The sequence below is a fragment of the Leuciscus leuciscus genome (assembly GCF_965113295.1).
Source record: "Leuciscus leuciscus genome assembly, chromosome: 18".
NCBI classification, from domain to species: Eukaryota; Metazoa; Chordata; class Actinopteri; order Cypriniformes; family Leuciscidae; genus Leuciscus; species Leuciscus leuciscus.
The window spans coordinates 14,309,671-14,322,058 of record NC_138742.1 but is presented as its reverse complement, the minus strand read 5'-3'; the positions used below and the strand labels follow the sequence as shown (position 1 = coordinate 14,322,058).

Here is a 12,388-nt window from a genome sequence, read left to right as displayed (position 1 = left end):
GTGCTTTGTTACTTCGAAAAAGAAACAAGGTGTCATCTAAATATATTTATCTGGAAATAAATATAATAATAATATAGCTCTGTCGTTAATTTTAACCTCTAATATTATAGTGTACCAGATGAGAGGGTTCTCTTTATAGTTTGCAGTATTATTTGAGAGAGATTTTTTTTTTTTTTTTTATAAGAAAAACCAAACTATCGTTATCGGCTGATATCATTCTGAATAATCGGCTATCGGTATCGGCTGAGAAATGTCATATCGGTGCATCTCTATTGGTAATCTATGGCTGCATGATTTTATTTATTTTAGTTTTATTTTATTTTAGTTTTAAATGCTCCAGTTTGCTGTGCTTGTTTGTAGGGATGCTTAATTTGGCCCAAAACAACTTTTTATAACTAAAAAATAACAATATAATAACAAAAAAAATATGAAATATTGCTAAATATATATAATGGCTGTATGGCATAGTGCATTTATTTCGACTGATTGTACAGACAAAAGTGTTTTGTTAATTAGCATAACATCACCTTACGTCCATCAGGACAGAGCTGTGGTTGCTCAGGCAGCCCTTAGCAGCAGGATGCCTCTGCCAATGGGAGCAATGGATGAAAAGCTTTGCCGCCCACCTCCTCCTGGGACACCAGCAAATATGGAGCCCAGTGCATTAAGGTACAATGAGCTGAAAAATGCAACTAGTTTCGATTACTCTGTGATTTTACACAGTCCTTGTAAATGTTACTTTCACAATTAACATTTTTTAATCTGCGCTTTTTATGTAGGCAAGCTGGGCCCAATATTTCTCAGGGGATGTATCCTCGTCCATTATTTCCTGCACAGTGGCAAAACCAAGGTGCTCCGCGGAGGTTCCCGCAACCATCTATGATCGAAGCCGTTCCCAGGCAGCATCTTAATACTCCCATCAACAATTCTCTCAACATGCAGTCCATGCAGAATATCCCTAATCCTTTGACAGGGGTCACAGGCACTGGCGCAGAAGCTGTACAGAGCCATGTGTCGGGAGCACCACCTCAGTTTATAGAGTTGAGGCATAATTCCCAGAGGATGCCACTCGGTCCTCAGTTTATGCAAAGGGCACCTTTACCCAGACAACGCATGTTTCTTCCACAGCAGGAAATGAATGCTGCTTTTCTTCAGCAGAACTTACCCCCATCTCTCAATGCTTCAGCTGAGGGGATGCGTGATCCCAGACTTGGGTTACAGCAGGGTGGTATGGACTTATTAATGCAACAACAAAGCAATGTACCCCCTCCTCAGTCTCAGCTACAGCCGCAACAGGTGCCAACTACTACACCTAAAACGCCCATTTCTCACACTACTACTCAACAGCTTCAACCTCAAACAAGTACAATAAGAGGTCAACAGACTGTTGTGAATCCAGTTGACCTACCTGAGTCTGACCTAGAGGATGCCTTTGCTTCCAAAGGGCTGGGTGATACAGTGGCAGAAACCGGAGTGGAGGATGATGATCTTGCTACTCTTGACCTTGATCCTGATAAAGGCGATGATGATTTGGGAAACCTCGACAATCTTGAGACCAATGATCCTCATTTGGATGATCTGCTCAACAGTGATGAATTTGATTTGCTGGCATACACTGACCCTGAGCTTGATCAGGGTGATCCCAAAGATGTTTTTTCTGACCAGTTGCGACTTGTGGAAGCAGAGGGGGAAGGACCAGGGTCTTCTGCTAATGTAGAAATCAAGGTTGAAGAGAAACCAAGAGTCGATTTAGCTTGTCAGGTCACGCACACAACTGCCCCTCAACCACCTTTAAAGACTGAGAGTTCATCTGCTACCAATACTCCAAAAGTAGAGTCCTCTGATGCCATTAGACTGTCCTCTGTAAAACTTGAAGGGAAGGGATTGGTTGAACAACCACAGTCAGGACAAGCTTCGGTTAAAGATGACCTCAGTGAAACTGTGTCGGTTTTGCTCAGTGGATCAAAAGCCTCTAATCAACCAGAGACCGCAACTGCTTCTTTGAACACCGTCCGTTTAGGTGGTATACCTTTTCCTCTTCCCAGCCAAGCAGATACACTGTCCTTTCCACCAACTGCACCACATCCAGACCTGGGCAATGATCCACTTGGGTTGCCAGATTCTGGCCACCACTCTACAGCAGAAGATCTAGACAAAGTAGAAAGCTCTCTGGAAGCTAGTGAACTACCTTTATTAATACAAGATCTTTTGGAGCATGAAAAGAAGGAGCTTCAGAAACAACAACAGCAGCAGCATTTAAGTGCTCTACAGGGAGGGATCGGTAGTCAACTTCACAGCATTCAGAATCAGCAACAGCCTCCTCAGGGGCCAAATCAAATTATGATGCCGCAGCACCACCATCCATCCCAGGGCATTGTGCCTCAAGCAGGTATGGTGCCTAGGCCACCTCATGTGTTACCACAACAGCAGCAGAGGTTAATTGGTGCCGCAATTCCTTCACCTCCCCATGCAGCAATGGGACAGCAGCAAGGCATTTTACGAGGTGGACAGCCTGGCAGAATTCATCCTGGTATTACTCCTCAGCAACAGACGGCACCACCTCCACATATCGTTAAACAGCAGAACTTGGCCAGCAACTTTTTCCCAGATAAAGGTATGTTGAAATGAGTTTCATCAACTGTTTATTCCTATTTTATTATCCAAAAAATGTATTTGATGTTGTAAATATTATTTATTCTCAGAGCTGGATAAATTCATGACAGATGACATAATGGATCCTATTGCGAAGGCTAAAATGGTTGCGCTGAAAGGAATTAAGAGGGTGTTGGCTCAAGATCCAATAGGTGTACCTCCTGGAATGAATAGGTACCTTTTTGTCTTTATTAACACAAATTGTTGATCAGGTCTACTGTTATGAATGTAAAATTGAAAGTGAAAATATGAAATGTTACTTTTTAGAGAAAGTACCATTTGTGTTTAGGCAAGTTTTTCCTGTTTAAATCAGGAAATTGTTATTGTGATGCAATACACTTTGAAGTGCACAATTATATAGTAGTCATATAAAGTAGAAAGATTGGCTCTCCAGATTTTTTGTATAATTTGAATAATTTGGTGTACACCTCATGTGGATGATACATTATGCAATGACCTTAAATCAGTTGTCGGTCTTTAGTACAGTAATATAAATTAATAATTTAGTAAGGGTTTTGTTCCTTTTCTAAAAAATTATCTGGTTGATATTTCCATGGAATTGCCCATTTCAGTACTGTTTTGGATATAATTTAAATTGTATTCAACTTTAGGCAGCAAGTATCTCTTTTGGCTCAGAGGTTAACTTCAGCCCCTGGAAATGAGGATTCCCAGGCTCAGCTTGCATCTGGGTCTTCCAAGGTAGGTTTGTTTTAATTTTTAGTTCACGTTTTGTGTGAATTTAAAATTGCATCTTAAACTTAATCCTTCTATTTCAGGATGGAGAAGGGAGCAACCAGGTTCAAACAAGACCGAATCCTCCACAATTTGGCATCATTAGTATGTTGTGCATTTCTATTTTTGCAACAAACCACCCCTTTACTACTATTATTACCCTTTCCCTTATTTATTATTATTATTATTATTATTACTTTCCCTATGTAAACACAAATTTAATGTCATGATTTTGGCAATGCAGAAAACAGTCGGACATTAAAATGAACATTCTGAATTTACTCATTTGACATTTTCAGAATCTAGATAACATGGAAATCTGGCTATTTTTGTTGCATTGCACAATTTGTAGCAAACTATATTTTCCACAAAGTATATAGGCAGACATTGTGCATACAGGTTATAGACAGTTCAGTTTATTTCATGCTTTTAATGTTGATGTTAACACTCATAACAGATGATGCTGAGCAGCACCAATATGAAGAATGGCTCGTGCACACACAGCAGTTGCTGCAAATGCAGTTGAAGTTCTTAGAAGAGCAAATTGGAGCACATCGCAAATCCCGTAAAGCTCTGTGTGCCAAGCAGCGCACTGCAAAGAAAGCTGGGCGTGAATTTGCAGAAGCAGATGCTGAAAAGCTCAAACTGGTCACTGAGGAACAGAGTAAGATCCAGAAACAATTGGACCAGGTATGCAAAAATATCTTTTTACAAACGAATGAGAGATTTTGTTGTCTTTAAAGTCATTCAGCTAATAACATTGAAATGTGCTTTTCTAGGTACGTAAGCAGCAGAAGGAGCACACCAATCTTATTGCAGAGTACCGGAGTAAGCAACAGCAGCATCAGCAAGGGTCCTCCATGCTAGCTCCAGGGCCCTCTACACAGGCGCCCCACATGCTTTCCAAGATGCCTGGACAAATGATGATCGGCCAACAAGGAGGACCAATTATTGGTCAACCACCTGGAGGGATGCCTCAAGCAGGGATGCCTCAAGCAGGGATGCCTCAAGCAGGGATGCCTCAAGCAGGGATGCCTCAAGCAGGGATGCCTCAAGCAGGGATGCCTCAAGCAGGGATGCCTCAAGCAGGGATGCCTCAAGCAGGGATGCCTCAAGCAGGGATGCCTCAAGCAGGGATGCCTCAAGGAGGTATGCCAATTAGAATGCCACAAATGCAGCCCTTTAGTGGAGCCCAGCCTCCCACTCTCCCACTTGCAGCTGGCACTGTGCAACCAGTTCCACCTCCTGGTTTTTTTCCACAAGGCCCTGGAGCACAAGGACCAGATCCAAGAGTTCTACAGGAGCGACAGTTACAGCATAGAATGCAAATGGTCCAAAAAATGCAGCAGCAACAACAACAACAGTTGATGATGGGGCAGCAGCCTATGTCGCATCAACCTCAGCAGCCCGGTGTAATTAACCAGCAGCCTGGAGCCATAGGCAACCAGCCAGCCCAAGTTTTGATGGGCAACATGGGGCAGCAGCAACCAAACTTACAACAAGGATTAATTAATAACCAGCAAAATCGTCAGGGGTTAATGCAGACTCCTCCAGGAATGATTGGACAGACGCAACATAATGTCATGGGCCAGCAAATGACCCAAACTGCAAATATGTTGGGAGGCCAACCACAGGTTATGGGTGGTAATCAACAAATTGTTCAGCAGCTTCAGAGACCTCAAGGTTTGATGGATCAGCATGTTGCCAGGGGGCCACCAGCCCAGCTCACACCTCAACAGCAGAGTGTAATGGCTCAGCGCATGCTCCTGTCACAGCAGCAGCAGAATGCTGCGAAAAACCTTGCTCAACTTCAACAGCAACAAATCTCACAATTGAAACAACAGACACAGGCTGGTCCCTCTGAGCCACAAAGAGCTTTAGAAACTCCACCATCAGGGAGTACCCAAGGAGTTGCCGAGAGTTTGCAACAAGGTGTCCAGGATCTTCAGAATCCTGCCCATAAAGATGGAGGACTACTTAGTCCGAAAACACCCCCCCAACAGGGTGGACCTCCTACACCACTTCAGATGCAACAACAGGGATCTAGTGGAGAGCAGCATTGTGTTGTTGGACAGCCACAGCAGCCACATGCTTTTCTGGCTCAACAACCGACAGCACAGCCTCAACCAAACCAGAACATTGGAGTTGCTGAACAACATGGTTTTGTAGGCAACCAACAGGCTGGAACACATCTTAAAGTACAACCACAGCAACAACAGATGCAACTTGGTCTTCAGACCCAGAACACCATACAAATAAAACAGGAAGATCAGCAAATGTGCTTTATGGCCCAACAGCAAGCTGGTCAGGTTGCTGCACAACAACCACAAGATGTGCTTGTCCAAAATAGTGGTCAGACGCAAACTACAATGACTGGCATTGCAAATCAACAGCAGCAAGCTTTATTGACTCAACAGATGGGCATTCCTAGAGGCCAGCAGATGATGATGACTCCAAGGCCTGGTGCTTCTGCAGGGCAAATACGTGCCCCTATAAACATTCAGGCCTTCATTGCGCAGAATCCCCAACTGCGTCACCTGACTCCTAGCCAACAGTTGCAGCAAATTCAGGCAATGATTGCCCAGCGACAGCTACAACAAGGCCAGATGCTAAGAATGCAGGGTCAGGTGCAGGGACAAATGCGTCCCCAGGTCCCACAGGGGCCACCAGTTGGTCCACGCCATCCAGGTCTTGAAATCCAACAACAGCAGCATCGCTTTGGAATGGCCGGCAAACACGGTCCAGTTGGCCCTCAACAGCAATCGGGAGCAATGGGACAACCATCTGGTATGGCTACACAGTTTCATCAAGGTGTTGCGGGGGCTATGCAACAGCCTTCTCAAGGACCCATGCCTCAATACATCAATAGTGCCCAGCAGCAGCAGCAGATGTTACAACAGCAACAACTGCATCATCAGATGATGAGAGGTCAAGTTCCCAGGTCAGTACTGGGTCAGGTTCGTGCCACAGCACCGGGACATATGGCTAGACCAATGTCTCCTCGCCAATTAGTGGGTCAGGGTTCTCCTGGAAGCCCACTTTCTAATCAGCAAAGGATTATGAGAATGTCTCAGACTCCACCTGGACCCCAGCATCTACAGCAACAACAGTCCCATGTGGCGACAGCACTGAGCCCCTTTCGAGCCTCTCCCTCTCATGCAGGTTCTCCTGCAGGGTCCACTGTTCCAGAACCTGGTTCAAGCCCAGCATCTGTAAATAAACCTGAGACAGGCAACCTGTCACTCTCCAGTCACTTGTCATCACCTTCTAGACCAGATGGTATTGTAGGAAAGGGTAGTCCCTTTAGCCAGACTGGGGGATCAATCGCTTCACCTCTGAGATCTCCAGCTACAAAGACTCAGAGTCCCAATACTGAAGCTCTTTCTGCTCCTTTTCCACTCAATGGTCCATCTCCTCAGTCAGCACCCAACCTACACCAAACACCAACCGCTGCTCAAGTATCTGAGGGTCATATGTCTCAGCCAACTCCAGTACCCAATGAAATTTGCAAGATAATGCTGCAAAACATCAAACAGGAACCACGTGAAATCCAATGTGACACAGGAGATAGTGTAGAGGCCCATTCTGATGGCATAAAGAGAGAAGTTTCTGGAGAAACCATCAGTGCCACTGCTATTTCGAACTCTGCTCTGGGCTCTAGAAATCAAGTAGGAGATCTTGGATCCCAAATTCAAAGGACAGAGACTGGCCAACAGTTATTACAGAAACTCCTTCGAACCAAAAACTTACAACTGGCATCTCAGAGGCCCTCAGATGGTATTCATAATGAGATAAATGGGCACATCAATAGCAAGCTAGCAATGCTTGAGCAAAAGCTTCAAGGAACTCCACGTAACATGGAGGTAGGCCAAGGAAGTCCTTTTATTATGCATATGTATTATGAAATTGAGCATCTCATTCTTATCTGATTCTATTTTTAGGATCTGCAGTCACTCACAAAGAGAACTCCAATAGTCAAGGCCAAACGTACTACAAAAGCTGGAGAGCGTGGGCCAAACTCTAGAAAGAAAACCAAGAAAGAAGAAGTTGGAAAAACTGAGGCAATAATGAAGCAGCTGAAACAAGTATGTGGCATTGGCTTTTTGAATCTTTGCTTTCTGTTTTAAGAGTAATTCATGGCTATGAACAATTATTATGAAGTTAAATCATTACTCACTTATGGTTAACCTACAGGGACTTTCTCTTCTTCCTTTGATGGAGCCCTCCATTACTGCTAGTCTGGATTTGTTTGCTCCCTTTGGCAGCAGCCCAGCCAATGCCAAGACCCAGTTGAAAGGCTCATTTGGAAGTGCTATGCTAGACAATATTCCAGACTACTATTCCCAGCTTCTTACAAAGGTACACTATAGTTTGGCATTTTCAGTTTAACCATGTACCTTACAAAAGACTTTCTAGATTGTATTACTCATTCTAGAAATTCCAAAGACTGTTCACTGTTGTATGCAAGTTCTTAAGATGCAGCCAGATTGCAACAACTGCAACACTTTTACATTCTTTTCTCCCATATTTCACTTAATTACAGTAAAATTCCATATTTTTAAATGTTCTTTGCTGCTTTTTCCTTTTAGAACAACCTCAGCAATCCTCCAACACCACCATCATCACTTCCCCCAACTCCACCACCTTCGGTGCAGCACAAACTTCTAAATGGAGTGACACCTGTAGAGGAACTAGCAGAAGGTCAAAAAGGGACAGAGGCGTCAGAAGATACCATGGGTAAGACATTACATTGATTCAGATTTATTAGTGAGCCGTTATGACTTTAGTGGCTTATGACTCCCTACATTTTAATCTTTCCTTGTACTTGAAGGTTCTGTTCCAGAGGAAGTAAAGAGTGTAGACATACTAGCAGCTCTCCCCACTCCACCTCACAACCAAAACGAAGATATACGGTAAATTGCCAAAATTTATTGAAAAAATAATCTTAAGCTTGTGCATATGTCAGCACACTAATGGATTCTCTCAACTCAGGATGGAGAGCGATGATGACAGTGATGCTCCAGATAGCATTGTGCCTGCATCCTCACCTGAAAGCCAACTAGGTGATGAGACAACACGCTTCCCCCATCTATTGGATCCCAAAGAGGAGGAGGAGGAGAGGGCCATCTCTCCTGTTATCCCCATTATTCCTCGTTCTGCCATCCCCAGTATGTGGCACAGTTTGGAAATTAAATTAATTTGTTTACTTGAATCTTTCATGATGGACTGATCTTACCTATATACAGGTTTCTCAGAGACAAAACCATTCGAGTCAGTGGATGGAAAAGTTGAAGCCTCATCCAGCCAGTGGGACAAAACTAAAAGCAATGAAGTATCTGTAACCTTCATGCTTTCATCAGCTGCCGCAAAGGTATTTAATTCTCTAAATGTCTTAACCCAACCTTAACCTCAAAGGCATTGGATAATTTTGCGTGACAAGTTTTAAGTACTGCTTTCTTTTTAACAGAATCTCAACACAGTGATGCTGGCTGTTGCCCAACTGCTGCACATACGTATGCCAAGTTCTTACGAGGTGGCTTTTCCCCAGAGTCCTGGTAGAGCAGGTGTTGGACCCGGGAAAGTACCTGACTCCTCCAACTCGGGTAATGCACTCAATCTGTCTTTCAAAATTATTCTCAAAGGATCGGCTAAATGATTAGACTCTTGGTTTTGGTTTCTCTAAAGCTGTTTTAATGGGTTTTTTTTTATTAATTTTTTTATAGCTATGAAGACAGACCCTTCTGCAAGCAATGATGCAGAGTGGCTTAGGCAGTTTGATGTTTCCCTCCCAGGATGTACTCTGAGGAAACAAGTCGATATTCTAGCTCTTATCAAACAGGTGAGTTTCCTGAGAATTTCTCTTTTTTTGTTTTCTAAATGTCTTCTTTCTTTTGAGAGGTACCTTACATATCTGGCCTCTGACATGTTTACTCTTTTGCAGGAATGCCAAGATCAAGAAGATAGACCTGCTCAGCACTGTTACATGACAAATGTTTCAGACCTGGATGTGCGCCACCTGCCTGTTATTCCTGTTGAGGTATCTCCACCTCCATCACCATCCCCACCTCCACCACCACCATCTTCTGCTGTAGCTGAGCCAGAAAACATCACTCAACCTGAGCCCAAACCTGAACCGGATGCACCTGTTCAGACTACATCATCCCCTTCCGCAAGCCTGAGTGATCCTGTCAAAACCGACCCTATAGTTAAACTGGAAGCTCACAGCTCCCCTGTTACCGTGGAGTCTGAATCTCAGGAGCCAGTGGTTCTCCCCTTAGCTGCTCCATCAGAAGAACAACCTTCTGCTCCAGCCATTTCTCCTCCTCTAGACTCCCCCACAATAGAGATGTCCCTCAAACCTATCAAACACCGTAGTAGGACTCTTTCTGATGAAGAAGAAGAACGACCTAAGGTAAAAAAATGGAAGGGTCTGCGCTGGAAGCGTCTCCAGATAGTCATCACTATTCGCAAGGGTGGGTCTAAGAAAGAGAACAGCCGTGAAGTTTCTGAGCTCATGGAGCGCCTCCGCATTACCCTAAAACCAGACAAGCTGCCCAGAGACAAGCGCAAGTGCTGTTTCTGCCACGAGGAAGGAGATGGTGCCACAGATGGTCCTGCACGTCTACTTAACATCGATGTCGATCTGTGGGTGCATCTTAACTGTGCTCTGTGGTCCACTGAGGTGTATGAGACCCAGGGCGGTGCGCTTATTAATGTGGAGGTTGCTCTTCGGCGTGGACTGCGCACCCGCTGTGCTTACTGTCAGAAGACGGGTGCTACTAATAGCTGCAACCGTTTGCGCTGCCCGAATGTTTATCATTTTGCCTGTGCCATTCGGGCGCGTTGCATGTTTTTCAAAGACAAAACTATGCTCTGCACCCAGCACAAGCTTAAAGGCCCCAGTGAAGAGGAGCTCAGCAGTTTTGCTGTTTTTCGACGCGTGTACATTGAGCGAGATGAGGTGAAGCAGATTGCAAGCATTCTGCAACGTGGTGACCGCATTCACATGTTCCGTGTTGGCGGGCTCATCTTCCATGCTGTGGGCCAGCTCTTGCCCTCTCAGATGGCTGTGTTTCACTCACCCACTGCTATATTTCCAGTGGGCTACGAGGCCACACGAATTTACTGGAGCACTCGCGTGCCAAACCGCAGATGTCGCTACCGTTGTCGCATCAGTGAGCAGGATGGCAGGCCTCTGTTTGAAGCGCGTGTCCTAGAACACGGGTATGAAGACCTGCACTTCCGAGACGCCACACCAGATGGTATGTAAATCTAAGTTTATTTTCTGAAATGACTGTAAATGTAATCCTGATGGAATGATTTATCTTGCGGCATCATGCTAATGTCATGCCACTGCTCTTCAGGCATCTGGTCCAAGATTGTGCAGCAGGTTGCCAAGCTGCGTGATGAAGCAGCCATGCTGAAACTCTTCACAGAGCATGTCAAGGGAGAAGAGATGTATGGACTTACTGTCCATGCAGTGATGCGAATCACTGAATCGGTGAGAAATTAATAAGTATGGTTGAGAACCGAGAACTGGTATTTATTTGGAACTGCTAACAAAAATGAACATCATTCAGTTAATAAAACTGTAAAAAAATAAATAAACCTAAACCATATGATTAATTTTTGTTAACTATTCTTGCTCTGTTTTCTTCTGTTGATCAAATCAGCGATGATGCATGTAGTTAAAGATAAACAATGTTTTGTCAGTAATATGTAAAAAAATAAATGAATGAAATTCACATTTTTTTATCATCGTTTTTTTAGTATATAGTTACGGTCAATTATTGGATTACATTAATGCTGCCTCTAAAAAGTTTTTTTTTTTTTTATTTTATTTTTTTTTACATTTACTATTGAAATGATTTAATAATGTTCTATATTTACATGTATCTAGTGTTGAAAATATCTAATTTGTTTAATTGCATTTCTTTTTTCCAAATATTTATTCCTTAAGTCATAAAAAAATGAACTGGAACCATTGAGGAACTGGAACCAGGATGTTAAATTCCTGTGATTCCCATCCCTATTAAAAGCATTTTTCTTCAATATCTTGATTATAATTATTAACAATATAATATAATTTTCGCTGCTCAAAATTTGTCCTGCAGCTTCCTGGAGTGGAAAACTGCCAGAATTATACGTTCCGATATGGCCGCCATCCTCTCATGGAGCTTCCCCTCATGATAAATCCTACAGGCTGTGCACGATCTGAACCCAAAATTCTCACCCACTGCAAACGGTAATGAACAAAAGAAATGGAAGACTTTAGCTTTCTCATGTGTCAATTGATTTAAGACTCTAAGTATGGAAAGTGATTGTAAGAATCTAATGTAATTTTATCCTGCTTCTCAGGCCTCATACTCTGAACAGCACGAGTATGTCCAAAGCCTATCAGAGCACATTTACAGGGGAAATTAACACCCCGTACAGCAAGCAGTTTGTTCATTCCAAATCTTCTCAATACCGTCGACTGAAGACAGAGTGGAAAAACAATGTGTACCTGGCCCGTTCTCGCATTCAAGGACTGGGTCTCTACGCTGCTAAAGACCTTGAAAAACACACCATGGTCATAGAGTACATTGGCACCATCATTCGCAACGAGGTTGCAAATCGCAGAGAGAAGATTTACGAGGAGCAGGTTTGTAGATGTCAAGCTTCTGCTATATATTTTCTCTATTTTTCATTTTTTTAACCTCTTTGGTTTCTTCAATCAGAACCGCGGGATCTACATGTTTCGCATAAATAACGAGCATGTGATTGATGCCACCTTAACTGGCGGTCCTGCCCGGTAAGATCAAACTTTCTGTGCTGTTCTTGCAATACAAATGTTTGGTTTCAGTCTTAGTTTATGATTTCTTTGTCTCCCTAGTTATGTCAATCATTCTTGTGCACCCAACTGTGTCGCGGAAGTTGTGACATTTGATAAAGAGGACAAGATCATCATCATTTCTAGTCGCAGGATCCCGAAGGGTGAAGAGGTAGGTTCGAGTTACATTTT

General features: G+C 43.4%; 1 protein-coding gene across 1 annotated transcript in view; it reads left to right on the top strand.

Moving 5' to 3' along the window:
• kmt2d (lysine (K)-specific methyltransferase 2D) overlaps nt 1-12,388 on the top strand; it is a 37,934-nt gene that overhangs the window by 22,651 nt on the left and 2,895 nt on the right. The window contains exons 33-54 of the mRNA XM_082144945.1: nt 542-669; nt 780-2,614; nt 2,703-2,826; nt 3,264-3,351; nt 3,429-3,489; nt 3,842-4,074; nt 4,164-4,368; nt 4,519-7,247; nt 7,326-7,469; nt 7,579-7,743; nt 7,974-8,121; nt 8,216-8,297; nt 8,377-8,552; nt 8,631-8,755; nt 8,852-8,987; nt 9,108-9,223; nt 9,326-10,646; nt 10,749-10,885; nt 11,499-11,629; nt 11,743-12,028; nt 12,105-12,178; nt 12,260-12,368. Of these exons, the coding sequence (XP_082001071.1) occupies nt 542-669; nt 780-2,614; nt 2,703-2,826; nt 3,264-3,351; nt 3,429-3,489; nt 3,842-4,074; nt 4,164-4,368; nt 4,519-7,247; nt 7,326-7,469; nt 7,579-7,743; nt 7,974-8,121; nt 8,216-8,297; nt 8,377-8,552; nt 8,631-8,755; nt 8,852-8,987; nt 9,108-9,223; nt 9,326-10,646; nt 10,749-10,885; nt 11,499-11,629; nt 11,743-12,028; nt 12,105-12,178; nt 12,260-12,368 (8,553 nt within the window). The remainder of the gene's footprint in view (nt 1-541; nt 670-779; nt 2,615-2,702; nt 2,827-3,263; nt 3,352-3,428; nt 3,490-3,841; nt 4,075-4,163; nt 4,369-4,518; nt 7,248-7,325; nt 7,470-7,578; nt 7,744-7,973; nt 8,122-8,215; nt 8,298-8,376; nt 8,553-8,630; nt 8,756-8,851; nt 8,988-9,107; nt 9,224-9,325; nt 10,647-10,748; nt 10,886-11,498; nt 11,630-11,742; nt 12,029-12,104; nt 12,179-12,259; nt 12,369-12,388) is intronic.